General features: G+C 30.7%; 1 protein-coding gene across 1 annotated transcript in view; it reads left to right on the forward strand.

The window, feature by feature from the left end:
- The window catches only part of LOC118190573 (saccharopine dehydrogenase-like oxidoreductase), a 60,436-nt gene extending 38,638 nt beyond the window's left edge, over positions 1 to 21,798 (forward strand). Inside the window, exons 8-12 of the mRNA XM_085823232.1 lie at positions 7,012 to 7,131; positions 10,700 to 10,756; positions 11,290 to 11,413; positions 13,384 to 13,465; positions 21,178 to 21,798. Coding sequence (XP_085679358.1) covers positions 7,012 to 7,131; positions 10,700 to 10,756; positions 11,290 to 11,413; positions 13,384 to 13,465; positions 21,178 to 21,277 — 483 coding nt within the window. The 3' untranslated portion in view covers positions 21,278 to 21,798. The remainder of the gene's footprint in view (positions 1 to 7,011; positions 7,132 to 10,699; positions 10,757 to 11,289; positions 11,414 to 13,383; positions 13,466 to 21,177) is intronic.
- The last annotated feature ends 2,253 nt before the right edge of the window (positions 21,799 to 24,051 follow it).

A 24,051-nucleotide genomic window follows, 5' to 3' on the forward strand; every position in this document is an offset into this window, starting at 1 on the left:
GAATAAATGTAAAATTCAAAAAATATTTTTAATTCCAAAAAGTTTAAAAAAAGGGGGGCATAAAAAATGCATAAGTGAATAGTTGTTGAGCAGGCAGGTGACAGATTTAGAAAGGTGAAGTTGCCTCCAAACCTAACTGTTCAATTAATCCATTCGTGTTTTGTCATCCATGTAGGCGAGGGTAAAAGTCAAAACCAAAAGTTGTGAATTACTAAAAAAAAATTTAAACAAGTGGAATTTTGAGAAATTAGCAAGTAAATGATATTTTTTCAATGTGTTTCCAGTTTTGCTTCATTTAGTTAAAAATGATATTAATGTCACAACTGATAAATTGCAGTCGTAGTTTTGCAGTTTACAAATAGAAAACTTGGATAAAGTTATAAAATCAGCTAGAATTGACACTCGGTGGAGTTTAATTGGAAAACTGGAAGGTACTGGTGGAATTTTAAATTAGACCATCCTGACAGTTTCCCAAAGTGATGCAAATTGGAGAGGATTTTCAATGTTGTTGCAAAAACAGAGATTAAATTTAGATCTTATATTAGTAATAACACATTAGAAAAACTTTTATTACAAAATCAGGCCTACATGGCAATTGCTATGAACAAAATTATGAAATTTTTTTAATGAAAGCAAAATCTGCCACTGTTCATAGCATTTGTATGAAAACTGATTAAAATATTATTATTTTAAAAGATGCAAATAATAAAATAAAATTTTACATATAAGTATTTTTTATATATATATATATATATATTTGCATTTACGAATTAGTAACTTTTTAAAGTTAATACACACACTATTAAAAGATATATTTTTATCATTTAAAAATCTTTTTGTCATTGAGAAAAGTCTTTTGATTTCTTAAAAAAATCGCCTGATTTTTAGTGTCGTAGGTTGGCAAGTATACATACATATGTGTAGAGACATTTTGAAATGGTTCAAATTTGGGATTTTTACCTTTGTCCATGATGCTTGCAATTTCAGTATGTCTTTTCTCAGCGTTCACATTTTTGAGCTTCTTTAGCAGCTGATAGCCTATTAAGTGCCCAAACAGATAAGATCACTGAATAGTGGTTATTCAACCCAGGCTCAATTCTTTATAAACAGGCTTGTGGCATGTGGGCATTTTCATGGTTTTTGCCATGTGTAAAGTAACTACAAGTCAGTTTCCCTTAGAAAGTTCATCACAAAAGCATCATCTCATCTAGAAGGATAGTCATAGTGGACTGTGCCATAATCTAGTAAATTCAAATTATCAGTTATTGAAGCTGAGTTTATTTACCTAGAAGAAAGTTTTGTAACTATCCTGTTGGCATGATGATAAATAAGCCAGCTGATATAACCTTAAACCTTAGCTCGAATTTCTAGAGAAGGCATCGATGTTTGCAAGTGCAAAGTGTATGTGCTATATGGTGGCACTTAAAATACTGTCAATCAAAAAGGTCTCTCAAGAAGATGGTGACAGGGAAAGAAGAAAAAAGAAACTATTTCATCTGTCCCTCAGGATATTCTCCTTTGAAACTGGGATGTAGCTGAGCAATCATGCTGTCCCTGAAATCATCATAGCCAAGAGGCAGAGCTGTATTAAAAATTAACCAAAACAAACACATGCTTAGGGCATCAAGTGAAAGATGTACCAGTAAAACGTCCTTGGGAACTGAGCAAAGGAGGGCACCAAAAAAATTTTCCATTACTTATTTTACTGTTGGTTATATGGTACAGGTCAACCAAGAACAAGAGAGAAGGCATGCTTAGGATCTATAAGTCTTAATCCAACCCTGTCATGTGGTAATGGACACTTTGGTTAATGAAAAGTGCTCCTTTCCATATGGCTATGATAATTTCATGGATCTAGAGATCCTGTCAGATCAGGAGGATTAGAAAGAACAAAGTTTTATGAAGATGCTGAAGTAATCTTTTTAGCTTTCTTTTTCTTCTTTTTTTTATGTGCACCAAATTTGTAAACTTAATAAATCATGCTTAAATGTTAGGGGAATTCTTCTGTACTTCTGTTTGTATTACACGTGTAATATATTATGTCATCAAAAAGTACTTTATGTCATCAAAAGCTTGCCAATATTTCATTTGGATGAAAGTAATGGATCATTTTTCTGAATTACAGTTCTGTTTTAAATGTTTTATTATATACAATGGTAAATAATTTCTTTCATTTTGATGTTCAGAGCACTAAAGTTTACTTTCAAACTAATTTATTTCACAAAATAAAATTGGTTAACCTTCTTGTTGCGTATCCCGTTGTTTCCATGGAAACGTAAAAATCACAAAATTTGCATAGGGATGCATTTGTTCCGTCTATTTAAATATGCAACCTACCCTTTTCCCGTTCACGGTTTTAGCTTTTCTGTGATGGTTAATTGTTTATTCAGGTTTGGGTTAACAGATGGCATTAGTTGTTCATATTTCTGCAAAATGTACAAGTATGTTTTGCACCATTGCACGCTGTTTTCCAAGCTGAAAGATGTCTGCAGGTTCAGCTCTCAATCCCATGAGGCTAACTGGGCTACATTTTGCTAGTCATGTATCCCTTAATCCCATCAAGAAAAAGCCTCAGAGATGGTGTGCTGTTTTTTGCTAAAAAAAAAACCGAGACTGGCAAAAAATTCACAAAGAAGCACGAGTTTGGTGCAAAGATTGTGAGGTAGGACTTTGCCTCAAGCCTTGTTTCAAAATTCGCCGTACTAAACTTCATTTTTAATAAATGTTTTGGAAGTATTTTGCATATTTTTATTAGTATATACATTTTACCTTCATATTTCATAAAATAAATCATAACTTAACCAATATTAATTTTCGAAATTTTGCTTTTATATGATTATTCTTCAGTTTCAATTTTCCAACAACCCTTTTTTTATGATTTAATTATATACTGAAAAAAAAAAAAAAAAAAAAAAAAAAACTATTACAAAATTTTTTTATGTTTTTAACTCATATATGTAGATTTGAAATATGTAATAAATAGTATGCAATTTTTTTAGCCTATTTTAATAAAAAAATATACAAGATGGTTAACTAAATAATGAATTTTATCAGTAGCTGTGCTTAGTCTTGTTTACTGAAACATTTAAAACATTAAAATCATAGGCTCATTAAAATTATTTTAATGCAGTTAAACCTTGCTGTAATGAATGCGGCTTCAAGCAAACAAACCTTTTATTCCCATTCAGCTCCCTCTATTCTTAATTTTATTATATATTATTTATAGCAAACCTCCAAGAGTATGAAAATAATAATGAACTGTATGGATTTTTTGTATCGAAACTTTTTTGTATTTTTCTGTTGTTTTTTCCCCTCAGAACTTCAAGTTTTAACAAAAAAATTACTAATTAAGTTCATTCAGGTGTTAAGTTCTGCATCAATACCTATTACATTATTTTTCTTTTATCTTCACCACTTTTCTCTGTGTTCTAAATAAAGAATATGCAAGACAGATGTGACACCCTACTCTAGGACAATAAGGATACAATAAGCTTCACCATACGGTGTATGTAAACATTTAAATTAAAAATGTGAATAGATTTGCAGATTCCAGAGAAATTCTTTGACTGAGCTCCTTGTGGAACTTTATTCAAGGTTCATGCTATGTTGGGAATTTTGAAATGTCCACTATTTAGAGAAAGAGGAAGTAGTCAATCATGATCTTGCAGTTTTACAATTGCTTTTTCTTTCAGGGAATGAAAAATTTTGATCCCTGTTGGTTTATTTTGTTCGGATATAAATGCTCTCCAAGTTGCCTCATTTGAATTGGAATTTTGCATTCTTTAGGTATTTTATAAGACATACAATATTCTTTATAAAAGTTATTATTTATAAAGGTTTGCAACCATACATATCGTAGGGGAAATGATTGTGTTCTGGTTGGCCATTGTTGACTCATATGTGGTAAAATTATCATTCATTTTCATATTATCCAGAAGATCAAAGTTCTCATATTCTTTGATCAAATTCTGTGCACTGTGTTTAACACTATAATTTCTACCAAAGAATTAGTTTAGATAATATGAGGAAAAAAATGAGAAAAAGTGGAGCGTATGGATGTTGAAGAAGCATTGGTGAAATGGTTCATCATTCGAAGATGTTGCAATCTGCCAGTATATGGGCAGTTGTTTCAAACAAAAATTAATGAATTCACTGTGGAGAGGTTGGAAATGAACAACTAACCAATTTAATAACTGCATATAATAATAATTGCAATTAAATCTTAATATAATTTTTTTAAATTTAGTTTTATCTTTCATGTCATTTAGTAGATGTGTACAGTCAAAAGTCTTTTAATCCCGACTCGTCTGGACTTCGGCAATTCCGGATTATTAATTTTTCCAGATTATAGATCATAAGTTTAAATCTGGTAAGATGGCATGCAGAAATTATAAAATTAAAAATATGAAACCGTAATTTATGGAATAAAGAGCAATTATGATCTAAAGGGTATCAAAATTTACAAAAAAAAAAAAAAAAAAAAAAAAAAAAAAGCAGCTTAATATTTATTTGTGTACTTTATTAAACATTTCTTTCAAGGCGCGCATGCATAAAGCATACATTACGCATAGTCGAAATTAGAAAATTGCAACCAAAAACTATTTGATGTGTATATTTATAATGACGAGGAATTTGATTTAAATCATATCAAGGATGGAATACATCGAGATGAAATACTACATTTAGTAAGGAATTATAAGCTGAATAAAATAAAAACATCTGCCCTGAAGATAAGGATAGTGCTGACAGATCAACTTCCAGTTCATTGCGCACTGCAACGTCCACCCTGTTGGAAAATATAACTTATTGTAAACCTTTTACTTCATCATCTCTCCTCCTTGAAATGTTTATTTAGTTTTGTTCTTATTTTAATGTAATATAGTAGTTACTTCTACTTCTTTTTCTTGCTGCCACTGTTTTCATTGAGAACGGACTGTTTCAACCTAATTGAGATTCAAAAACAAAACGTGATGTTACGTCATCTGAAAAGCCAATTCGTGCCGATAGCTGATTGGTTACCGTGAGATGACGTCATGCCTACTTCTGCTATAAGTATCTCGCATCGCTCTGGCTCAACCCTTCTAGTTCCTGCTTTCCTGGCACTTGAGTGAGCGGTGTCCAGCCCCTTCAGAAGGATGCATGCAGTCCGGTAAATAAAGTTCCTTGGTTCCTGTTTGCGGGATGGCTGTTCCTGAATAAAGTTCCTTGGTGCCTGTCCGTGGCACCAAGGTCCTTGGAACTGTACCTCCTTGGTTCTGTCCGTGGGATGATTGTTTCGGAATGAGTTCCTTGGTTCATATCCATATGATGGTTGTTCCAGAATAAAGTTCCTTGGTTCCAAAGGCTACCATGTGAGTTCCAAAGGCTACCATGTGAGTGGCAATGAAGGTAGCAATATGCGTGAGCGGCGATTCCTCGTGCAAATGGAGTTAGGCCGGTTTTAAGTGCTTTCAAGAACTTCATTTAAATTTTCAGATGTTTTCTCAACCAATGATCATGGACGTTTTGAATGTGTAGCCAACTTCATTTTTAGGCCGCATAATTAATGTTTAGGACATTTTTGTTTGTATTGAATGCCAGTGTTTTGGAGAACAGGTAAAAATATTATTTGATGAATGATGGTTATATTATATTTTTCCTAAGACTCTGATATTGTTGAAATTTATTTTCTGTGTTTTTATTCTTTATTATATTGTTAATAAATTGGTTAAGTTCAAAACCTTTTATTGTCTTCAATGTCTGCACAACATGATATCTCAGGGAGCTTTTATTGGTACTACTGCTAAATGTTTAATTTTTTTTCAAACTTTAAACTTTGCTTTAGCATCACACCCCCCCTCCTCCCGCAGAGCAGCGTGAAATTGATAAACAGATTTTGGAATGGTTAGAGAAACAAAGGATATGCCTTTATCCATTTTTTGTAGCAATTCCACTTTTTGTTTGATGGACATCGAAACATACTTTTGCTTTGTAGATCCTTTACATATTAGTAAATATATATCGGAAATTCTATTTGACATAATCGAAAGTTCAAGCTTACTTTTATAAAATTGCTCTAACAGTCTGCAAAAAATAATAAGCCGGTTCCAATTCGAACATTAAGGAACAATGCAATCTGCAACATTAACTGAAATAGATAATTTTAGCTTAGCTTATACCGTCCGTTATACATTAAACACGCATGGGTAAACGTATTATGCGCATGTGCACATGCATAGTTTGTAGCTTTGAGGTCCGGATTATAGATCATTCCAGATTATGGGTGTCCGGATTAACGACTTTTGACTATTAATTAGTTTTTTTTTCTTTTTTCATCATTCAGTTATGAATGAAGATGAATTCAATGATGAATAATATATTTTTGTGAGATAATCCATTTTTTTTAATTGGATCGGATGTAATGAATAAAAAATTCTGGCCCATGAAGCTTGTTATATTGGGGTTCAGTTGTGTTTATAATTGCAATAAAAGAATGTTTGAAATTTAAATTAAGAACTTAAAACTATTATGCAATGGTAATAAAAATATGTATTTTTTCAAATGAACAACTAGATATTATTAATTCAATTTTAATTTTCAATCAAAATATACATCAAGCTTCTCTGGGCATTATGATATTTTATGTTTGGCTGTGAGTTTGTTTCTTCTTTTTTACATAAAAGGTTTATGAAATTAGTAAAAAAAAGAACCTTCAGATAATCAAAGAAATAGTATTTATAGTTCAAATTTTAAAACTATTCCTTTCAGGTCTTTTATCTTAATGTTATATTATAGCTAATTTCGCATGTTAATAGAATTTAAGGAGGGCATTTGTTGTTCTTAAACAAATTTGTTCAAAACAAGTTTTCTTTTTTATAATTTTTTTTAATTGAAACCTGATTTTAATATTTATATTTTTTTGTTAATGACCTGATTACTTCTAGGTTTTTTTAACTGTGTTATTTCATATGCTCATTCCTTATGTAAAAGTATATTTATATTTTAACGTAATATTTTAAATTTCTTTTCTAGATACAATCATATGGTTATCTTTGCGTGTCATCATTATTTACTGCTTTTTTGTATTTGTTTTTTGTGGGCATTTTTGCATTTATGTCTTTATTTTCTTATGGAAGATATCTTCTGGCTAAAGTGAGTATTAATTTTGTTGAAATAAATAGCAAATAAAATTTTTCTAATGACCTTCAAGTATTGTTTTAAAATATTTTAAAATTTTCATGGACTAGTTAATGTCTCTTTTATATTTAAACAATGTAATTTTACATGTAATGATCTATACATATATATATATATATATATATGTAGAGAAAGAGAAATACATATATGCTATTTATATGTAAAGATACACATATTGAGATGCATATGTATGTATATATATATATATATATATATATATATACAGTTTTAAATTTTTTTTTGCCTCACCACCTGTATATATATATATATATACACATATGTAGATATACATGTATATAATGTAGAGAGAGAGAAAATAGTATTATAACACTTGTTGTGGGTTCCAGCTACTTATCTAAGAAAATTACAGTCTCAATAAAGTGTTACCTATTCTTTGAGCTGAATTATCACAAACAGACCCAGAATTAAAACAGTTTTAATTTTTTTTATCTCACCACCTGTGAGTGATTAAATTAAAATATACAAACATAAAATTTACTGGCTAGCCTGGACCTGGTTTGAGCACAAAGCTTCCATTCAAAATGGATATAAATTCAACAGATTAAATAGAGTTCGCCTACAGATTACAAGATTGCCCGTTTTGCATCATAAATCTAAGATCTAAACTTAATCTAAAGTATTCCCAGCAAGACCAGCATCTGCGTTTGTAACAGTTTTTTTTTTTCCCAATCACCAGAGCAGCAGAATGGAGACCAAACTCTCATCCTATTCATAAATCTCTAAACTTTGTAATAAAGGTATTTGCCTCTCAAATCTACATAAATTCTGGAATGGACGAACCTCATGGTGAAAAAAGGCAGAAAGAAATTAAAATACCATTTTGCTAGTAAACATAAATGCCACCGTATAATGTAAGAAGTATAAGTATATATATTATGTACATGCATACATACACTTCCTGCATGTGTAAAATTGAAGTCCAAAAAGCAAATTTGAATGAAAATTATACATATTGAATAAAATATACAAATTAGGAATACATGTTGATACATAATTAAAGGAAGTAATTCAAATTATAAGAAATTTGGTCAAGTATGATAAGGACATAAACTATGTATGGATGTATGGAAATTAAGATTGACCAAAAACTTTTTATTCCCAAAAGATTGTGCTTAAAGAAATAGGGTACTGTTCATTCTCTGTACATAATTAATAACAATATCTGAACATTCAGTATACTATCTGTACATGACCTGTATAAGATAATGTTCATGGTTCCAGGTTATTCTGGTCTCTTGAGATGTTTGTCTTGTGATGAGTGATGTTCAGTACCAGTATTTGTGTATTTTTTCAGAAATGTCTGGCTTTTAAAGCCATGTGACTTTTGAAGATGGTTACCTTGAGAAATTTTGCTCTCTTGTATGCATTATTATTAAAGTAATTTATCATTTTAAATTTGTCAGTTAATGTGAAAATTTCTATTAAAATAAGGACTTGTTATCCTTAAACTTATTTTTTGAAATTCATAGTTTAGCACTTCTACAGGCTCCTAACAATCTTGTTTTAGTAAGAGAGTTTGAGTTTAGACTTCTAAAAAATTATTTTTATAATAGTGTGATATCATTGGACTTCCTAAGTTAGAAGCAATGGGTTATGCCAGAACCTTCTGGATTAAAAAAAAAAAAAAAAACAGACACTTTTTTGGGTGGGTTTTATTTAACATAACAATAGAAATTCATATTTAGCATCTGCAGAACAAGATTGCACTTTTTGCAGAAAGAAATAATCTCAGCAGATGTAGAATGTCTGGACAGTAACAATATCAAATCATTATCATCTAATCTTTTTTTCTCTTTAATGAGTAAAAATTATAACGAGAGGATGAAATCTAAGGATTTATTTGAAACTTCCATGTTGAGTTACTAGTTAGACGGTTCAGAAGCCTTGATTTCTCTTTAGGAGTTGATCAAACAGCTTGGGTTTTTCCCATAAGAAATCCGTTAATTGTAAACACATGCTGTAATTGTACAATGGCGGGGTACAAGTCTATAAGTAAAATTAGATTTTTTATGAATGGCTGAAACCTGAATTATTAAAATTAATTTCTGCACTTGATTTTTGTTTTATAGCTTGCAGGTTTTTTTCATCCTTAAACGTACCTTAAAGTCATTTGGTTATTTGGAAATGATTTTTGGTTCTCAAAAGTCCTTAATTTTGGTAAAAAAAGCGAAACTTCCTTTCTCATCTAACTTTTCTTTTCTTTTTTTTTTTTTTTTTTTTCGACTGCCATTTTGAGGATGAATTAACATTTTGGAGGATTTTTTTTGGCGATGCATTGACAAATATGTATTTGATGGGCTAATATTTGAATTCTTTCCTACTTCTTATTGGATACTGGAATTTTAGGCACAAAGCCCTGTCTCGGTTGAAACAAACATTTCGAAATTCAACTTTTCCCTTTTTCGGATATGAGTTCTTTTGTTATGCAGCCTTAAATTTGTGTATCTTTAAACATTTTAGCAATTTTAAGAACAGTTCAAATATTTGTGAAATTTTGACCGATTTTTCATACAAGCATTTTATTCATCTTTCATTGATAAACATTGTAATAACATTGATAAATATCAAAATTAATGATAATATATTCAAATTATAATTATGAAATAACGTTAAAATGAAACCTTTTTATTTTCTTTTCTAAATTCCTGATGAATTTCTTATCTTTTGGAGAATTTTTGGAAGAATAGTGAAAAAAATTATTTGAATTTTCTACTTTTGATCCCTGAAATCTTTCGCTTAACATGTTTCTCTTCCCTTTATTTTATTTTTCAACTAGGCATTAGCATTGAAGCAAAGAAATTGAAAACCGATGATTGTTTAAAAGATTCATCATATATGTCTCAGTGCCTGCCCTAAATTTTGTTGCTCATTATTTAATTAAATTCTCAAAATTCAGCCACACTCTCTTTGGCACCGACTTTAACCTTACATCCTTTCATATTTACTTTTAATACTCATATTATTAAGGAAATAAAATTAACAGTTTCTTCTATACATTAAGTACAAGCAGCTCTTTAGAAGAACAGAAATGTTTAATTAAATCTGAAAAATTCTAAAATGAAGAGGAAATTCATTGAAAAAGAAACTGATTTTTAAAGAGAGAGAAAATTATTTTTCAAAGTTACATTGTTGAAACATTAACAGATTAGGAGATGAAGCCAAGACTAGTGGGAACATTGATTTATTTATTGAAGCAAATAAAAATGCATTAACATTTTGTTTTTCATTTTAATGTTTAGTTACACTAATATCATTTTTTGAAACAGTATTGTAAACTACAACTGTTGTAAAGTATTTTTAGTGCTCTTTTAATGTAATAACAAGGAATAAAAGAAAAGTAACCAGTCATATCTTAATTATATAATTTAACTGTAATCTCACATTTTTTTAAGCTTGAAAGTATACTTACTTCTAATGATCTTTTTTTTATTATGTTTTGTCACTTCTAGTTTGTAAGTTTTTTAACATAATATAAATTTTATCTATTTTATCCTATTTCTAGTATCCCTCCTTTTTTACTGCTGGTCAGTTTTCAACCACTGGACCAACACGAGAACAGGTTTGTGAAAATCATAAATCCTTATAATAGTGTTTTTGAATGTAGAACATAAATTTTGTTTCGTGACAAATGAAAAAAATATCTAATTAGGTAAAATTAAAATAGAATTTAAAAATAATTCATCAAATTTAACTGTTGAAAATTTGGATGTTGTGTGAATCATTTTAGGGTAATAAATTTGATTACAAATTTAATAATTTCTGTTTTTTTCCCACACATCTTAATGGTATAGTTCTTGACTATTAAAATAAGTTGCAGAAAAATTAAAAATTTAAATTCCATAAATGTGTATGCTTGCATTTCATACAAAAATTATCCGCACATATGGTTTTTTTCAAAAGAAGTTGGTATAACTAATTTAATATTCATAAAAAATATGAATATTTGAGGGAAAATACAATATGTGTACTTAACCAGCTAACAAATTATTAATTTTTTTTAATATTTTCCTTTTATTTTTTTCATATAAAGTGGCTAAATTTTAGTACAGTTTTCAAATTTAAATTTAGTTGATTGTTGTGTTGTTATTTTAGGTTGAAGGAAGTTCTACGAAAATAGTTTTTTGGGCTGAAGGTTGGGATGAAAAGTTAGCAGAACCCACAGATCAGCATGCATCAAAGCCTAATAAGATCCTGAAATTAACAATGAAGGGTCCAGGTATTTGTGTAATTTTTAATTTTATGTTCATTTTTAAATTCTGTTATGTTTTGTGTAGTTTTGTTGTATATTAAATTACATCATAAGGTAATTATAATCAATGTTTGGAATGGAGTCATTATTTGTATTCCTAATATTTTCGAAGAATGTTTTGGTCAGTTTATTCTTAAACTAGTCGATTGCTAGAATATTATACTCCTCATGAATGGAAATTTCTGATAAACCACCTGCTATAGATGAGTTGTCTGAGGGTGGTATTTTTCAGAATTTGCAATTTTGTAAGTTGAGTTTTGCTGGCATAACCCCAGATGACAGACATGTATGGGATGCAACATGGTCTTATATATGAGTAACTTATTATCTAGAGATAAAACTGAGTTCTGGGAAATTAGCGGGATGAGTTTAGCTTTAGCAGCCCAGAACTTGGAAATAATGTATGTTATTTGAGGTTTCCATGTGAGTCTTTAATGAAGAATAACACTAAGATAATCGACTTTCTTGGCCCTTGGGTTATCTGTGAATTGTTATCTTGCAAATTCAGTAGTCTGACAGTAATCAGAAATTATTGAATAGAAATTATTGAATAAATTATTGAATTATTAATAGAAAAACTTTATTGAGGCAGTTTTTCAGTGTTTCTTTATTCTCTTCAGGTTTTTTTATTTTATTTTGACATCAGTCCTGTATTTATATATTTTTATATGTAATCCATTAAGACATTTCTAAACATAATTCATTTCGTCAGGCAGTTGCATAATCATGGAAAATGTAGGTAACACATTATCTCATATTTAGAATGCTTTCAGAAGTGATTTCATTTTAAATTGCCCACCAGCGGCCGAGCGGTAAAGTCGCTGAACACTGGTAGTTCGGTCCGAGGTTCGAATCCCGCGAACGGGCTGGCTGCATGGGTGTTTTCGTGGTTTTCCCCATGTGTAACGTGTATACGAGCCAGTTTCCCTTAGAAAGTCCTCCACGAAAGGCATCCCTCCTCTTAGGCAGATAGCCCTAGTGTGCTTTGCCATAATTAAATACACCACCACACCACCACCATTTTAAATTAATCTTATGTACAGTTGTTAATTGATGTCCTTAATACTGTTTTGTATAACTGCCGAAATAAAGGATGTAACTGAAGCATAAATATACCAAACGACGAAAAGTATTTATGTAGTGTAAATTTTCATTAAATAATTCTGAATTTTTTTTTTCTATAAATTCTGCAAATTTTTAGAATATTTAATTTTTAAGTGATAATATAGCTAATATTTTTTACTTTTGAAAAATATTAAAGAATTTTGTTCAGATCATGACAAAAATTAAACTTTTTTTTTTTTCAATTTATGGAATATTTAGTTTTTAAGTGATAATATAATTTTTACTTTTGAAAAATATTAAAGAATTTTTTTTTTTCATTTTATAGCTAAAATTTATAATTTAATTCCATCCCACTCTCCACCTTTTTTTTTAAATCTGAATTCTTTTTCTTCATCTTTTAAAGCTGAATTAGATTCTTTATGTTGCATTATGTTGAATATAATTATCATATTACCCAACTATGTCACTATGCATTGAATAAAAAGAACATTTCAAAGCATGTGAATTTGAACTTGGTGTTAATGTCAGCATAAATTGTAGTTACAGTAGCATTATTTTATTGTTAAACATAATTCTGTGAAAGAATTTCATGTAAACACTGTTTATGTATTTGGTTCTATCTTAACTAAGTGTAGAATAAATTATTACCATCATTATCTTTTACCAAAAAAATTTTAATTCTGTGTTTTAGCATCTTCTTTTTAATCACTTTAAATTTTGCAAGAAAAAGTGAAAAACTTTGTTCAGAATTCTCATGGCAAAAGTTTTGTAGATTAGCATGTCTTTAAAACCTTCTGCATAAGAATAAAAAAATTACATTGGCTTCTATTTTTCGCTTTCTTTTTTTGAAAATTATTTGCAATTTCTTTCAGAGCCTGCTTATGCATTAACATCAAAGTGCATGGTTCAAGCTGGTTTAGTGATTTTGCAGGAACAAGATAAACTGCCACTCGAGTAAGCATATGCAATATTTCTTTTTAAGGTTTGGCATTATGATCTTTTTTAATGAAACAATTAGACTGTATTTTATGCTAAAAATAATTTTAAAGTATGGTAGGGATGTAATTTGACATTGGGGGATATTTATAATAGTAGGTTTTATTTTTCTGCTATATAATTCTTAAATATTGAATGAGCATACATAGCTGTGACAGGATAATTAAAATAAAGCCTCCACATGATGACCATTCATAGTTTCAGATGATTTTGGTCTTCTATGAAAGTGGTCAACTTAGTGAATATGAAAGTTCAAAAGATATCAACATTTATGAATGAAAACTATGATCACTTCAAACTTAAATGAATATTGAATAAATTCAGTTATGAAGTACTATTTTTTAAAGATTTTTAAAAAATGTTACTTTTAGAGATGGTAAAATAAATAAATAAATTTAAAAAAAAATAAAAAAAAAACCACAACACACACAGTATTATTATCAAGCTACTTTCTTTTAAGATCAAAATCCTTCTTTACTTAAATGCCTTATTTAATAGGAATTTAATTTTGTTTGCTGTGTGTTTTTTTAGAATCCATAATAGAGAGATTATTCTTATCAAATCTTCTTTCTCCATATATAAAAATTAGTGTAAATTACTTTTAGATTTCAGTTTGAAAAAAATCTCCTATTATATCAGTGTTATGGGAAAGTAATATAAGATTATAACATGCCAGAATTTAAATTAATAGAAATATGGTATTAAAGTGGTTCTGAAGTCAGATATATACCAGCGGGCGAGAGGTAAAGTCGCTAAACACTGGTAGTTTGGTCCGAGGTTAGAAAGTCCTCCACGAAGGCATCCCTCCCCTTAGGTAGATAGCCCTCGAGGCTTTGCTGTAGTTGAATAACCTAACCTAACCTGAAGTCAGATATTGTTATAATCTTGATATCATACTCTTTCTTTCCAAACTCCATTGAACTATATTATTTAAAAACTTTGAGTATTTTTTTCCATTTCTTATTATTTTAATTTATAAATATTATGCCATTATTTATAATTCAAAGATTGAAGAAATATGAAGTTTAAAAGACTTGAAAACAGTTCAAGATTTAGATTCAAGGAAGTTTAGGATTCTATTTCCTTTAGTTTCTTTTTTTAATTCAAGTTGTAAAATTGTATATATTTATATTGTTACGAATAGTGTACATAGATAGATGTTTTTATATGATGGATGATATTATGTGCAGTTATATTAGAAATTGTTGTATTTTTCTGTGTAATGTAACATAAAAAAAATCCAGAGAGATGAGATATGCCGGAAAAGTAAGAATACAGGGGCAAGTCCATATAACATTGAGTAAAAGGTTATGTCGGTCGTTTGCCAAGATATTGCCGAGCTGGCAATGGTTTTGGCGACTAATTTTTGTCACCCAATTTGGCGAGAAATCTCCAAAAATCCCCAAATTAGGTGACATTTTGATCTGGTCCCCTATGTTATTCTAATAGATATTGTAATTGAAAAAATGTAATTGACCATAGCCATACCTTCCAATTTTTACGAATTTTTCATAATTTTTACGAAAATGCGTTTGTCTTTACGATTTTACGATTGTAATCCATTTTTTACGTTTTTTTTCCTTTTTCAAGTGTTTTTAGAGATTTTTGTCGAAATTTTAGAATTTTTCGCCAATTCAGCGATTTTTGCCAATTGCATCGTGTTTTACCGACTACTTAGAATCCAGTAACCTGCAGTTTCTCCCAACTCGCCGCTTAACCAGCCAATCCAATGCGCTGAACTTGTTTCTCCCACTCTTTTCTTTGTGGGTGCCAGATTATTTTTTTCGCGTTCACTTCAGCAGCAAGGGAATTACTCAGCTCGGACTCAGCGAGCGTGGATTGTTGCATTCTGTTTTTTTTTTTTTTTTCTTTGCACGTGCTGCGAATTTTCTTAATACGTCATTGTTATGAAATGAGTTTAAAAAAACCATATTCTCAATATTTTCGGCCTGCCTACAAAGCCGAATTTCCAACAATTAAAGAATCCTTCAAAGGAAATAACTATGCACTTTGCAACGTGTGCGTGTATGACTTCATAATAAGTCATGGTGGAAAAAGGATGTTAAGTGTAAAAAGCATAAGTTAATGCTTTGGCTTCGACAACGTCAAAGAAAGTGGATGATTTTTTTTTCAAATTCGGCTACGAATTCGGATGCCGATGTCATTTTGGCAGAGTGTTTGTTTACTGCATTCCTCATTGAACACAACATGCCGCTAAGCGCTGCCGATAACGCCGGTCAACTTTTCAGATGGATGTTTCCCCACTCCAAGATTCCTCAGAAATATGCTTGTGCTCGCACGAAAACATCGTCTATTGTGAACGAAATTGCTTGCGATGCACAAAGTAAAACGATAGCTGCACTCCACAGAATTCAGCATTTTCGGTGTCAATCGATGGCAGCAACGACAGCGATTGGAAGCTTTACCCCATCGTTGTCACATATTTCTGTAATGTATGAAAACTCATCTTTTGCATCTTCCATTGTGAAATGGAGATGCTACAGGGGAAAATATTGCCTCCTTGGTAATTAATGAGTTGAAACAAATTAACATTCCAATATCAAACTGCATTTCATTTGGTGCAAATAATGCTCATGTCATGGTGGGTGACAAAAAGGGTGTAGCCTCTTTCCTCAAAAAAGAACAAAATGAATTAATTGTTATTGGATGCCCATGCCACTTAATTAATTTGGCAGCAGAAAAAGCTGCAGCTGCTTTACCATTAAATATTGACCAGCTTCTGATTGATGTGTTTTTCTATCTGGAAAAAAGTGTAAAAAGGAAAGAAAAATTAAAGAATCTCCAAGAACTGTGCTCTGGTCAACTTTGTTAAAGAAGTTGAAGAGAAGAAGAAACAGTCTTCTAATAGCTGGGAGGAAAGGATTTTCTGTCTTCTTTCTTCGGATTTGAACAAAGCATATTGTAGTTTTGTGTTAAGTACCATTAAGATTTTTGAAAGTGTAAATAACCTTCTACAATCAGCTTCACCAAAATCTCCCCTGCTTATCCAAATTCTTAATGATCTTTTAAAAGAACTTTATACTAAGTTTGTAAAACCGTCCGTTGTGAAAAAGTGTGTTGATTCGTGTTGCCTATAATAGTTTGGCAAATCAAAAGGATGACAATGATCTTATAATTGGAAATCAAACCAGGGAACTTGTAAATTCTTTGAAAGATCATGAGAAAAAAGAATTTTTTCAATGTGTTAGAAAGTACTTTTCCTCAGCCCGTGATTACATTGTAAGGAAGTTTCCTTTGCAAAATGAAGTTCTTTTAAATGCTGAAGTGGCAAATTTGAAACAAATTGAAAATTCAGCTTTTGAAAAGATTCGTTTTCTTATTGATAAATTTCCATTTTTGTTAACAATTAAAGAAAATGAATGCCATAATGATGCTTTAGATGAACTACAGAACCAATTTTCTGCTGCACAGTTTGAAGACTTTGCCAGTTCTGGAGAAGATAGACTTGATGTCCTCATTGGTACCTTAAAAAGAATAAAAAGAGCTGATGGAACACCAAAATATGATAGACTAGCAATTTTTTTTGCTTTCTCGTTTTATGTGCTATTCTTGTAATTCCACACAGTAATGCTGAGTGCGAGAGAGTCTTCAATGTTGTGAAGAAAAACAAAACTATTTTTCGTTCTTCAATTTCACCAAAAACTCTAGAAAACATTTTAATTGCTAAATGTTATGAGGAAACTAATTGTTATGACAGGAAATTTTATCTTCATGACAACAATATCTTTATGACAATATCTTATCTTTATGACATGAATTTTTGGCTAAAGCCAAAAAATGCAGTCTAAATTCATTGCAATAATTTTGTGTAACATTAAGTTCTTGTTTTATGTTTCCTAATAAAGTTTTTAGTTACTACTTAATTGAGATTTACTAATGTAAGTACAATTTTCTTTTTTCTATTTGTATAAATTGTTATTTTTTCAATATCAAAGCATGATATTAATTCTTCGTGTTCTTCTGAATTTTGGAGAAATCTTCTGAATTTTTATCTTTAGAGGTTGGCAGGTATGCCATAGCTGTAATCGTATTTTGACCCTCATATTGCCTTCCAGTAATTTTGAGAAGCAGAAAATAGTAGAAATATCTTGGCGGCTGGGAGAAAACTATATAAGACTGGAGAAAGCATCTGCTGTCAGTTGTTATAAATTGTTAATTCAGTGGTGAGTTCAGAGTACTGAGATATCTCTGGTTAGCTTTCTCTTTAGATGTGCTTTGCATTGCATTGTTTTTAACGTTCTTAGTAGTTTGAAGTGTAACTACTGATTGTACTCTGTGATACTGTGAATACCTGTGAAATTTCTGTGTCAAATTCCAGAACTCTGATTTTTTTTTTTTGGATAAAATAAATGTTGTCAACTTATCATCGGACCTGTGTGCATTCAATCTATTGTGAACCCGTATGCACACAAGAATATTGTACTGTTCGGTAAGGTTTGAGATGATTATCAGCATGATGTAAATAGGTCTTTAAAATACTATATCGCATGAGATATAAGCATTGCAAAGTAGGTGATGCAAGAAAAATGGAATTTACCCTACGATTCTGACTTCATAAAAAAAACTCTTATTAGAACCATAGAAACAAAGTTTTATGGGTTAAATTAACTGAATGGCAGAATAAATGAAGGATCGGTCATGCAAAGGGAGATTATACCCATATTCCTAATTGAACTGCAGAATAAATGGATGATCAGCCATGCAAAGAAAGATTCGCATCCATATTCCTAGTAGAATTTCTTGCAGTAGATATCCATTTCAGTTAGGTATCTGAATCAAGATTTTATTAATCTTGGACATATTACAATATATTATGGAAAATTTAGTATAAAGTATTATGCATGTTTGTACTTTTGGTCAAATGCCGAATTTGGTAATTTTATTTTGTAATTTGTAATTTTGCTGCTTCAAAGCACATAGAAAAACTTCGTGTATGTGCTTCTAATGAATCTAGGAACTTTTAATTCTGTACTACACAAGAACAGGGATGTTTAGCATAACTAAATATTTGCCTATTCATATATGTTACATTGAAGAATGAAGAATTATGCTTGTTTGAACATATTATTTCTTTATTTCCATTTTGTTTTCTTTTATGTAATATTAGTAAATTATGTCATATTGTTCAGTATAAGCTTCTTTCACATTGGACTAACTGGGATCCAGCTATGATGGTGCCACTACAAATCTTCCAATATTTTTTTAAAGATGCACTTTACATTTCTTATAAAAATATATATAATAATAACTGGTAGCCCTTAGTATTTATATATAGTATATAACAATATACTATATAACAATATAATAATGTATAACAAGTTTTATATATTTGTATAATTTTGTAGTTGAAGGTATAAGGCTAATGCAAGTGTCCACCTGAATCCTCTGGATATGTTATTTTGAAACGGTGTCTATGTTACTTACTATAAGCATTAAAAAATCAAAGATCATATTTCAAAATTGGAAGTTTACGTAGCAAAACTGCAGCAGGATTTCTGAAAGCACAACGTGAAGTTTATGGCAGTTGAACAGTAGATTATAGTAGAGTCTTCTTTGGGCTGCTTGCTTTTGTGGAGAGCATGTTGGATATATTTTTTGATTAGAGGCCAGGAAGATAAGAATCATCATTGAACGAAAGAAGTGTGGTACTTATAGCTGGCTAAAAAAGAAGAAAAATCATGTAGGAACATGTGAAAAAAATGTCATAAACTACAGTGACCAGCATACTGTATTTTGATAAAAGTTTCCTGTAAATGAAATGTTTGTGACTTTCGAATCCCTCACTAATTGATGCAATTTTCTGTCGAGGGTTACTCAGAGCTAGTGTAGCTTGTATGGCTGCGCTAAGCAGCGGAATTTAGGAACTGTAAAATTGCAATATGTGGCAGAAAGCCTCATACCTACCCTGGCATTACAAAGGAATTATTATGAAAGATACAGTTCCATGTAGAAAATGGGTGATTGTGACATATTAATGCGAGTGGTTGCAAAAATGTGCAGAAAAACACACAAAAGAACATGACTTTATTAGGGATAGACAATGCATTTGGAATTTTATAAAAAGAACAAGCACTTAGGAAAGTTATGACATATGCGTTGACCAAGCAGGAATATAAAGTTTTACCTCATCCATTGTAAAACTACGTATAAGTACACCAGATTTCATTTTCTTTCCCAGTTTGAAAGACCCCCTGCATGAACTGTGCAGTTTTCCTGCTTGTGGAATGAGGTTTCTTCAACATTTACTAAAGGCATTAAAGGGCTGAACAAAGTAATGATTTTCAAGAAATAACAAATTTTCTGATACTCGTACAGGTGCTGAATGCATAAGAACTATATAGAAGAATTGAAGACTCTAAAGCAATGTTGCTCAAAATGTAGTAAAGCTGAAAGAAAAAAAAAATCTTTTATGCTGATCATCACATGTTTAAATAACATAGCCAGAGTAGTAACTAGCAAAATAGAAGTACTGACCATTTTGTTTGCTACTGTTATGATTAGTGCATGATGGGCAATTTGAAATCGATAATTACTGCATATAATATAATTAAAAAGATTAAATTACTTAAGGAAAAAAGCATGTTTTCTGTTTCAAACTGCAACTGTATTTCAAAATAAAAAATTTGTTAACTTGAGGTGCATATGTGGCTCACAAGCTACTATGCCCTCTATCAGCAAGTGCGCCAGCTAATCACTACATTGATGCAATCAAGTATGTGTTATTGTTAATAGAAATAATTTTGAGCTATTATTTTTAAGCATTGTTGTAAAGAAACACTTGCCAATGCAAGTAAATAATTTATGTTTCCTTTCATGTCATTTTTCTTGTGCTTGTGCCACAATGTATGGCTTACACATATATATTCCTTTACAGAAAATGATTGTCATTTTGTAGGCTACCACTCCTTAAAGGTATAACCATCAGTTTTATTGCACCTTGTGTGTGTATGTATATATTAAAATCGGGATGTATACTGGAAGTTTTGCCAGATGTATTTAAAGTAGTATTAATGCAATAAGGTATAAATATTGGAGATTATGTTATGTTTATAGCATTTCTTTGAAAAGAAATGAAATATCTCTTTATTATTCTGTTGCAGGGTTTCTTAAACTGTGGGTCACGACCCCCTTGGGGGTAACGGGACCTGCAGCAAGGGGTTGCCAAAAATTTTATCAGTTTTAATTTTTCCATAACTTATTATAATAGTTTTATAATTACCAAGTATTTTTACACAATGTATCTGAAAATAGATAAAGATAAGACAATACAGACAAAGGAAAAAATGAAAATGTTTTGGCACATTCTTTTTATAATAGAAACGTTCATTATCCTTTCTTTGCACGTGATGCTGTCATTTCGTCTGTTACTTATTTAAAATTTTCACATTGGTCTATGTCTTAAAATTAGAAATTAAAGTTAAAGACCTAAAACTGCAATAGTATATTACAGTACAAGTGAAAAATTGACAGTTTCGCTCACGCCTGTGTCATATTTGCACAATGCTTACAGGGCCGCACAAAATTTAAAAAATATTATGGGGTCCTAGGGGTCACAAAATTTAAGAAACCCTGCTCTAGTGCATTAACCCATTTATTTATTTATCTATGCATTTTGAAGGTCATACCTATGAGATATTCTTCTCTTGCAGAGGTGGCGTTCTTACTCCTGGTGTGGCTTTTGAAAACACTTCTCTTTGTGAACGACTTGAGAAACGTGGCATAACGTTTGAGTTTGAAACAGTAAAGTGATATGAGCTATGCAGAAAAAAATATTTTATACATAGTGGGAAACTGTGTAACTTTAAGTATTGTATTGTTAAGAGCTTTCAGATTTTGTTTATTTGCAGGTTGATTTTCTATTAAATTTGTATTTAGTTTGAAAATATTTTTTATGTAATCTTTTGATGAATTTTTGAATATTTTACTTCATATACTATACATTTTGCTACATGGAAATGGCTTAACTAAGTTTGATTGATATACATTTATTACTTCTTCGTTCTGTCACTTTTTTTTTTTACATATCAGGATTTTGATTATGGTTTTTCTATATTATATATTGTACTTGCTGTGTAATTTTGTATATAATAAAATGCAGAGATTAATATTTTCTCTTTAAATAAAAAATTGAACTGTGATAAAAATACTAAATGTAATGAATGAATTATATTTGTTAATGAATTCTGCGACTTTGCACTAATGTGAACTGCATTAATAATATTTTTCTGTGATATGTTTCTTGGATTTAATAAAAAGTGTAACTATAATAAGTTGTATAATTTATCAGTATACAGTGCCTGTAACATATTACATGTGTATGTTTATTTTAAATACCTGCTTTTAAGATTCATTCATGCTGGATTTATAATACAGTGATTTAAAACGAATTTATTTTAGTTGTCAGAATCTATTCTGCTTCTCTTACCTTTGTTTCTTCCTAAGAACTTGCAACAAAATATGACAGTTTAGCAACAGACATAAATATAGATGCAATATCTTAACTGATGTAACACATTGTAATCTTAACTGATGTTAGGTTAGGTTAGGTTATTTAATTATGGCAAAGCCTCGAGGGGTATCTGCCTAAGGGGAGGGATGTCTTCGTGGAGGACTTTCTAAGGGAAACTGGCTCGTATACACGTTACACATGGGGAAACCACGAAAACACCCATGCAGCCAGCCCGTTCGCGGGATTTGAACCTCGGACCGAACTACCAGTGTTCAGCGACTTTAACGCTCGGCCGCTGGTGGGCTCTTAAATTATGTAAAAGTCGCCAAAGTAGGCAACATTTTGATCCTGTCCCTATATCACTGTAATAAATATTATTCAGGGTTCGTAGCGGTCCTTGTAAGTGCTTATAAGTCCTTATATTTGAAAATAAAATATAAAGGCCCTTGTAGGTGCTTACTTTTTCTTTAAAGCCTTTATTTTTTGGTTTTTAGTGCTTACTTTTTGCTTTTAGTGCTTTTTTTTAAATGAACGCGCAATTTTCCTCCGTACCAAAGCCGAAACTAAATAAACAACTTTTCTTCCTAATATGGAATGACAGATAGTGAATCATACTCCCGGAAATAGCTTTTCCACCTTTCTCTGCCTTAACATAACGTTTGGTATGCGCAGAGAGTACAGACAGGTGCCCGTCGTTCTGTTGGTCAAAGAATTGCGAAAGCAGTAGAAAATTCCAATACATTCAGCATTCTTTTCCTCCCACCCAAATATTACACACGTTTGAATTTCTATCAAGATCTCAATAATTTGCATTCTCGTTCCGCTTGGTCAGTTCATATTCGTGTTTATTATGATCGTTATGCTTATATTATGAGCATATGTATGAATGTTTATAATAACATAGTTGCAGTAACTGCTGAAGTATAAGTAAACTTCCAAAAATGGTTGTGTTTTAACACAGATTAGCTTTCTAATTGATAATATTTGGAACGGCTTAAATAAAGGGAAAGTAATCGAATAGTAAAAAAAATTTAATTTTTTTGACCAACACATTATACAGTACGAAGGTTGGGAGGTTCTCCCCTTTCTCCGCAAAATCTCGAAAATTGAAACTGTTACAGTTCGCTGCAAAACAAAGTAGGACAAGTAAACAACGGACCTCTTTTTTTTTTTTTTTTGTCACTTTCCAGTAGGATAGGACTAAAAGTTCTGCGGTCTACCAACCCAAGCGAAGAATGATTCTATTCCAGAAATTTAACGCAGTCTGCTGAAAATTAGAATGAAAAACACCCCAGATTGGTAAGTCTTTCTTTTCCTTTATTTAGTTCTTTATTCTCCCAATACCGACAGCTGTTGAATTCGATTGCATAATATCATGTATGGAAGAATTACGGTGCATGTATTGCACAATAACGTTTGCAATATTGTGCAGAGATAAATAATTTTGATGTTCGGCCCGAAATTTGTTTATGAACACTTAAAAGAGTTTTACTGTGCTTGCTAAGCAAAATATTTTTCTGTTCCGTTGGTTTGTTTTTATTTGATGCACATATCGAAATGTAAAAAGCATTTATTTAGCGGAAAAGTCCAAAGAACGGCTGCAGTCTATCCCCCTCCGCTCCTCTTTTTCAAATTACGCTCGACTGTCCGAATAGCCAATTTTCAAGTATGCGGGTAGTTAAGCTTTTACTGTTAAAGGATGACTGCATGAAGCAAGTTTCTGTCTTCCGATTTCAGAAATGTTCCTCTTTTTTACTTAAATCACTTTGCTTGCAATATCTGTTAAGGGAAAACTGATATACAATGAAAATTTAGAAAATGTTCAGAATTTAGATTTAAATTAGTTAAATATCAATATGAGTGGAAAAATAAATTGTTCTTTTTTATTAAGTTCCAAGCGAATATAATAAATATGCCTTATTATTATTTATTTCCTCTATTTTGAACTGAAATTTCATCATTAAATCTTGTAGTATAGTTTAGTTCTGCATAGTTTTTTTCTCTCGTTGTAAACTAGTTCTGTAAATTGAACTGTTATTTAAAATTAAAAAAAAAAAGTAATTACTTTCCATGG

This window comes from Stegodyphus dumicola, chromosome 9 (genome assembly GCF_044657685.1).
Source record: "Stegodyphus dumicola isolate Sdum_Otavi_A_Nest chromosome 9, ASM4465768v1".
NCBI lineage: Eukaryota > Metazoa > Arthropoda > Arachnida > Araneae > Eresidae > Stegodyphus > Stegodyphus dumicola.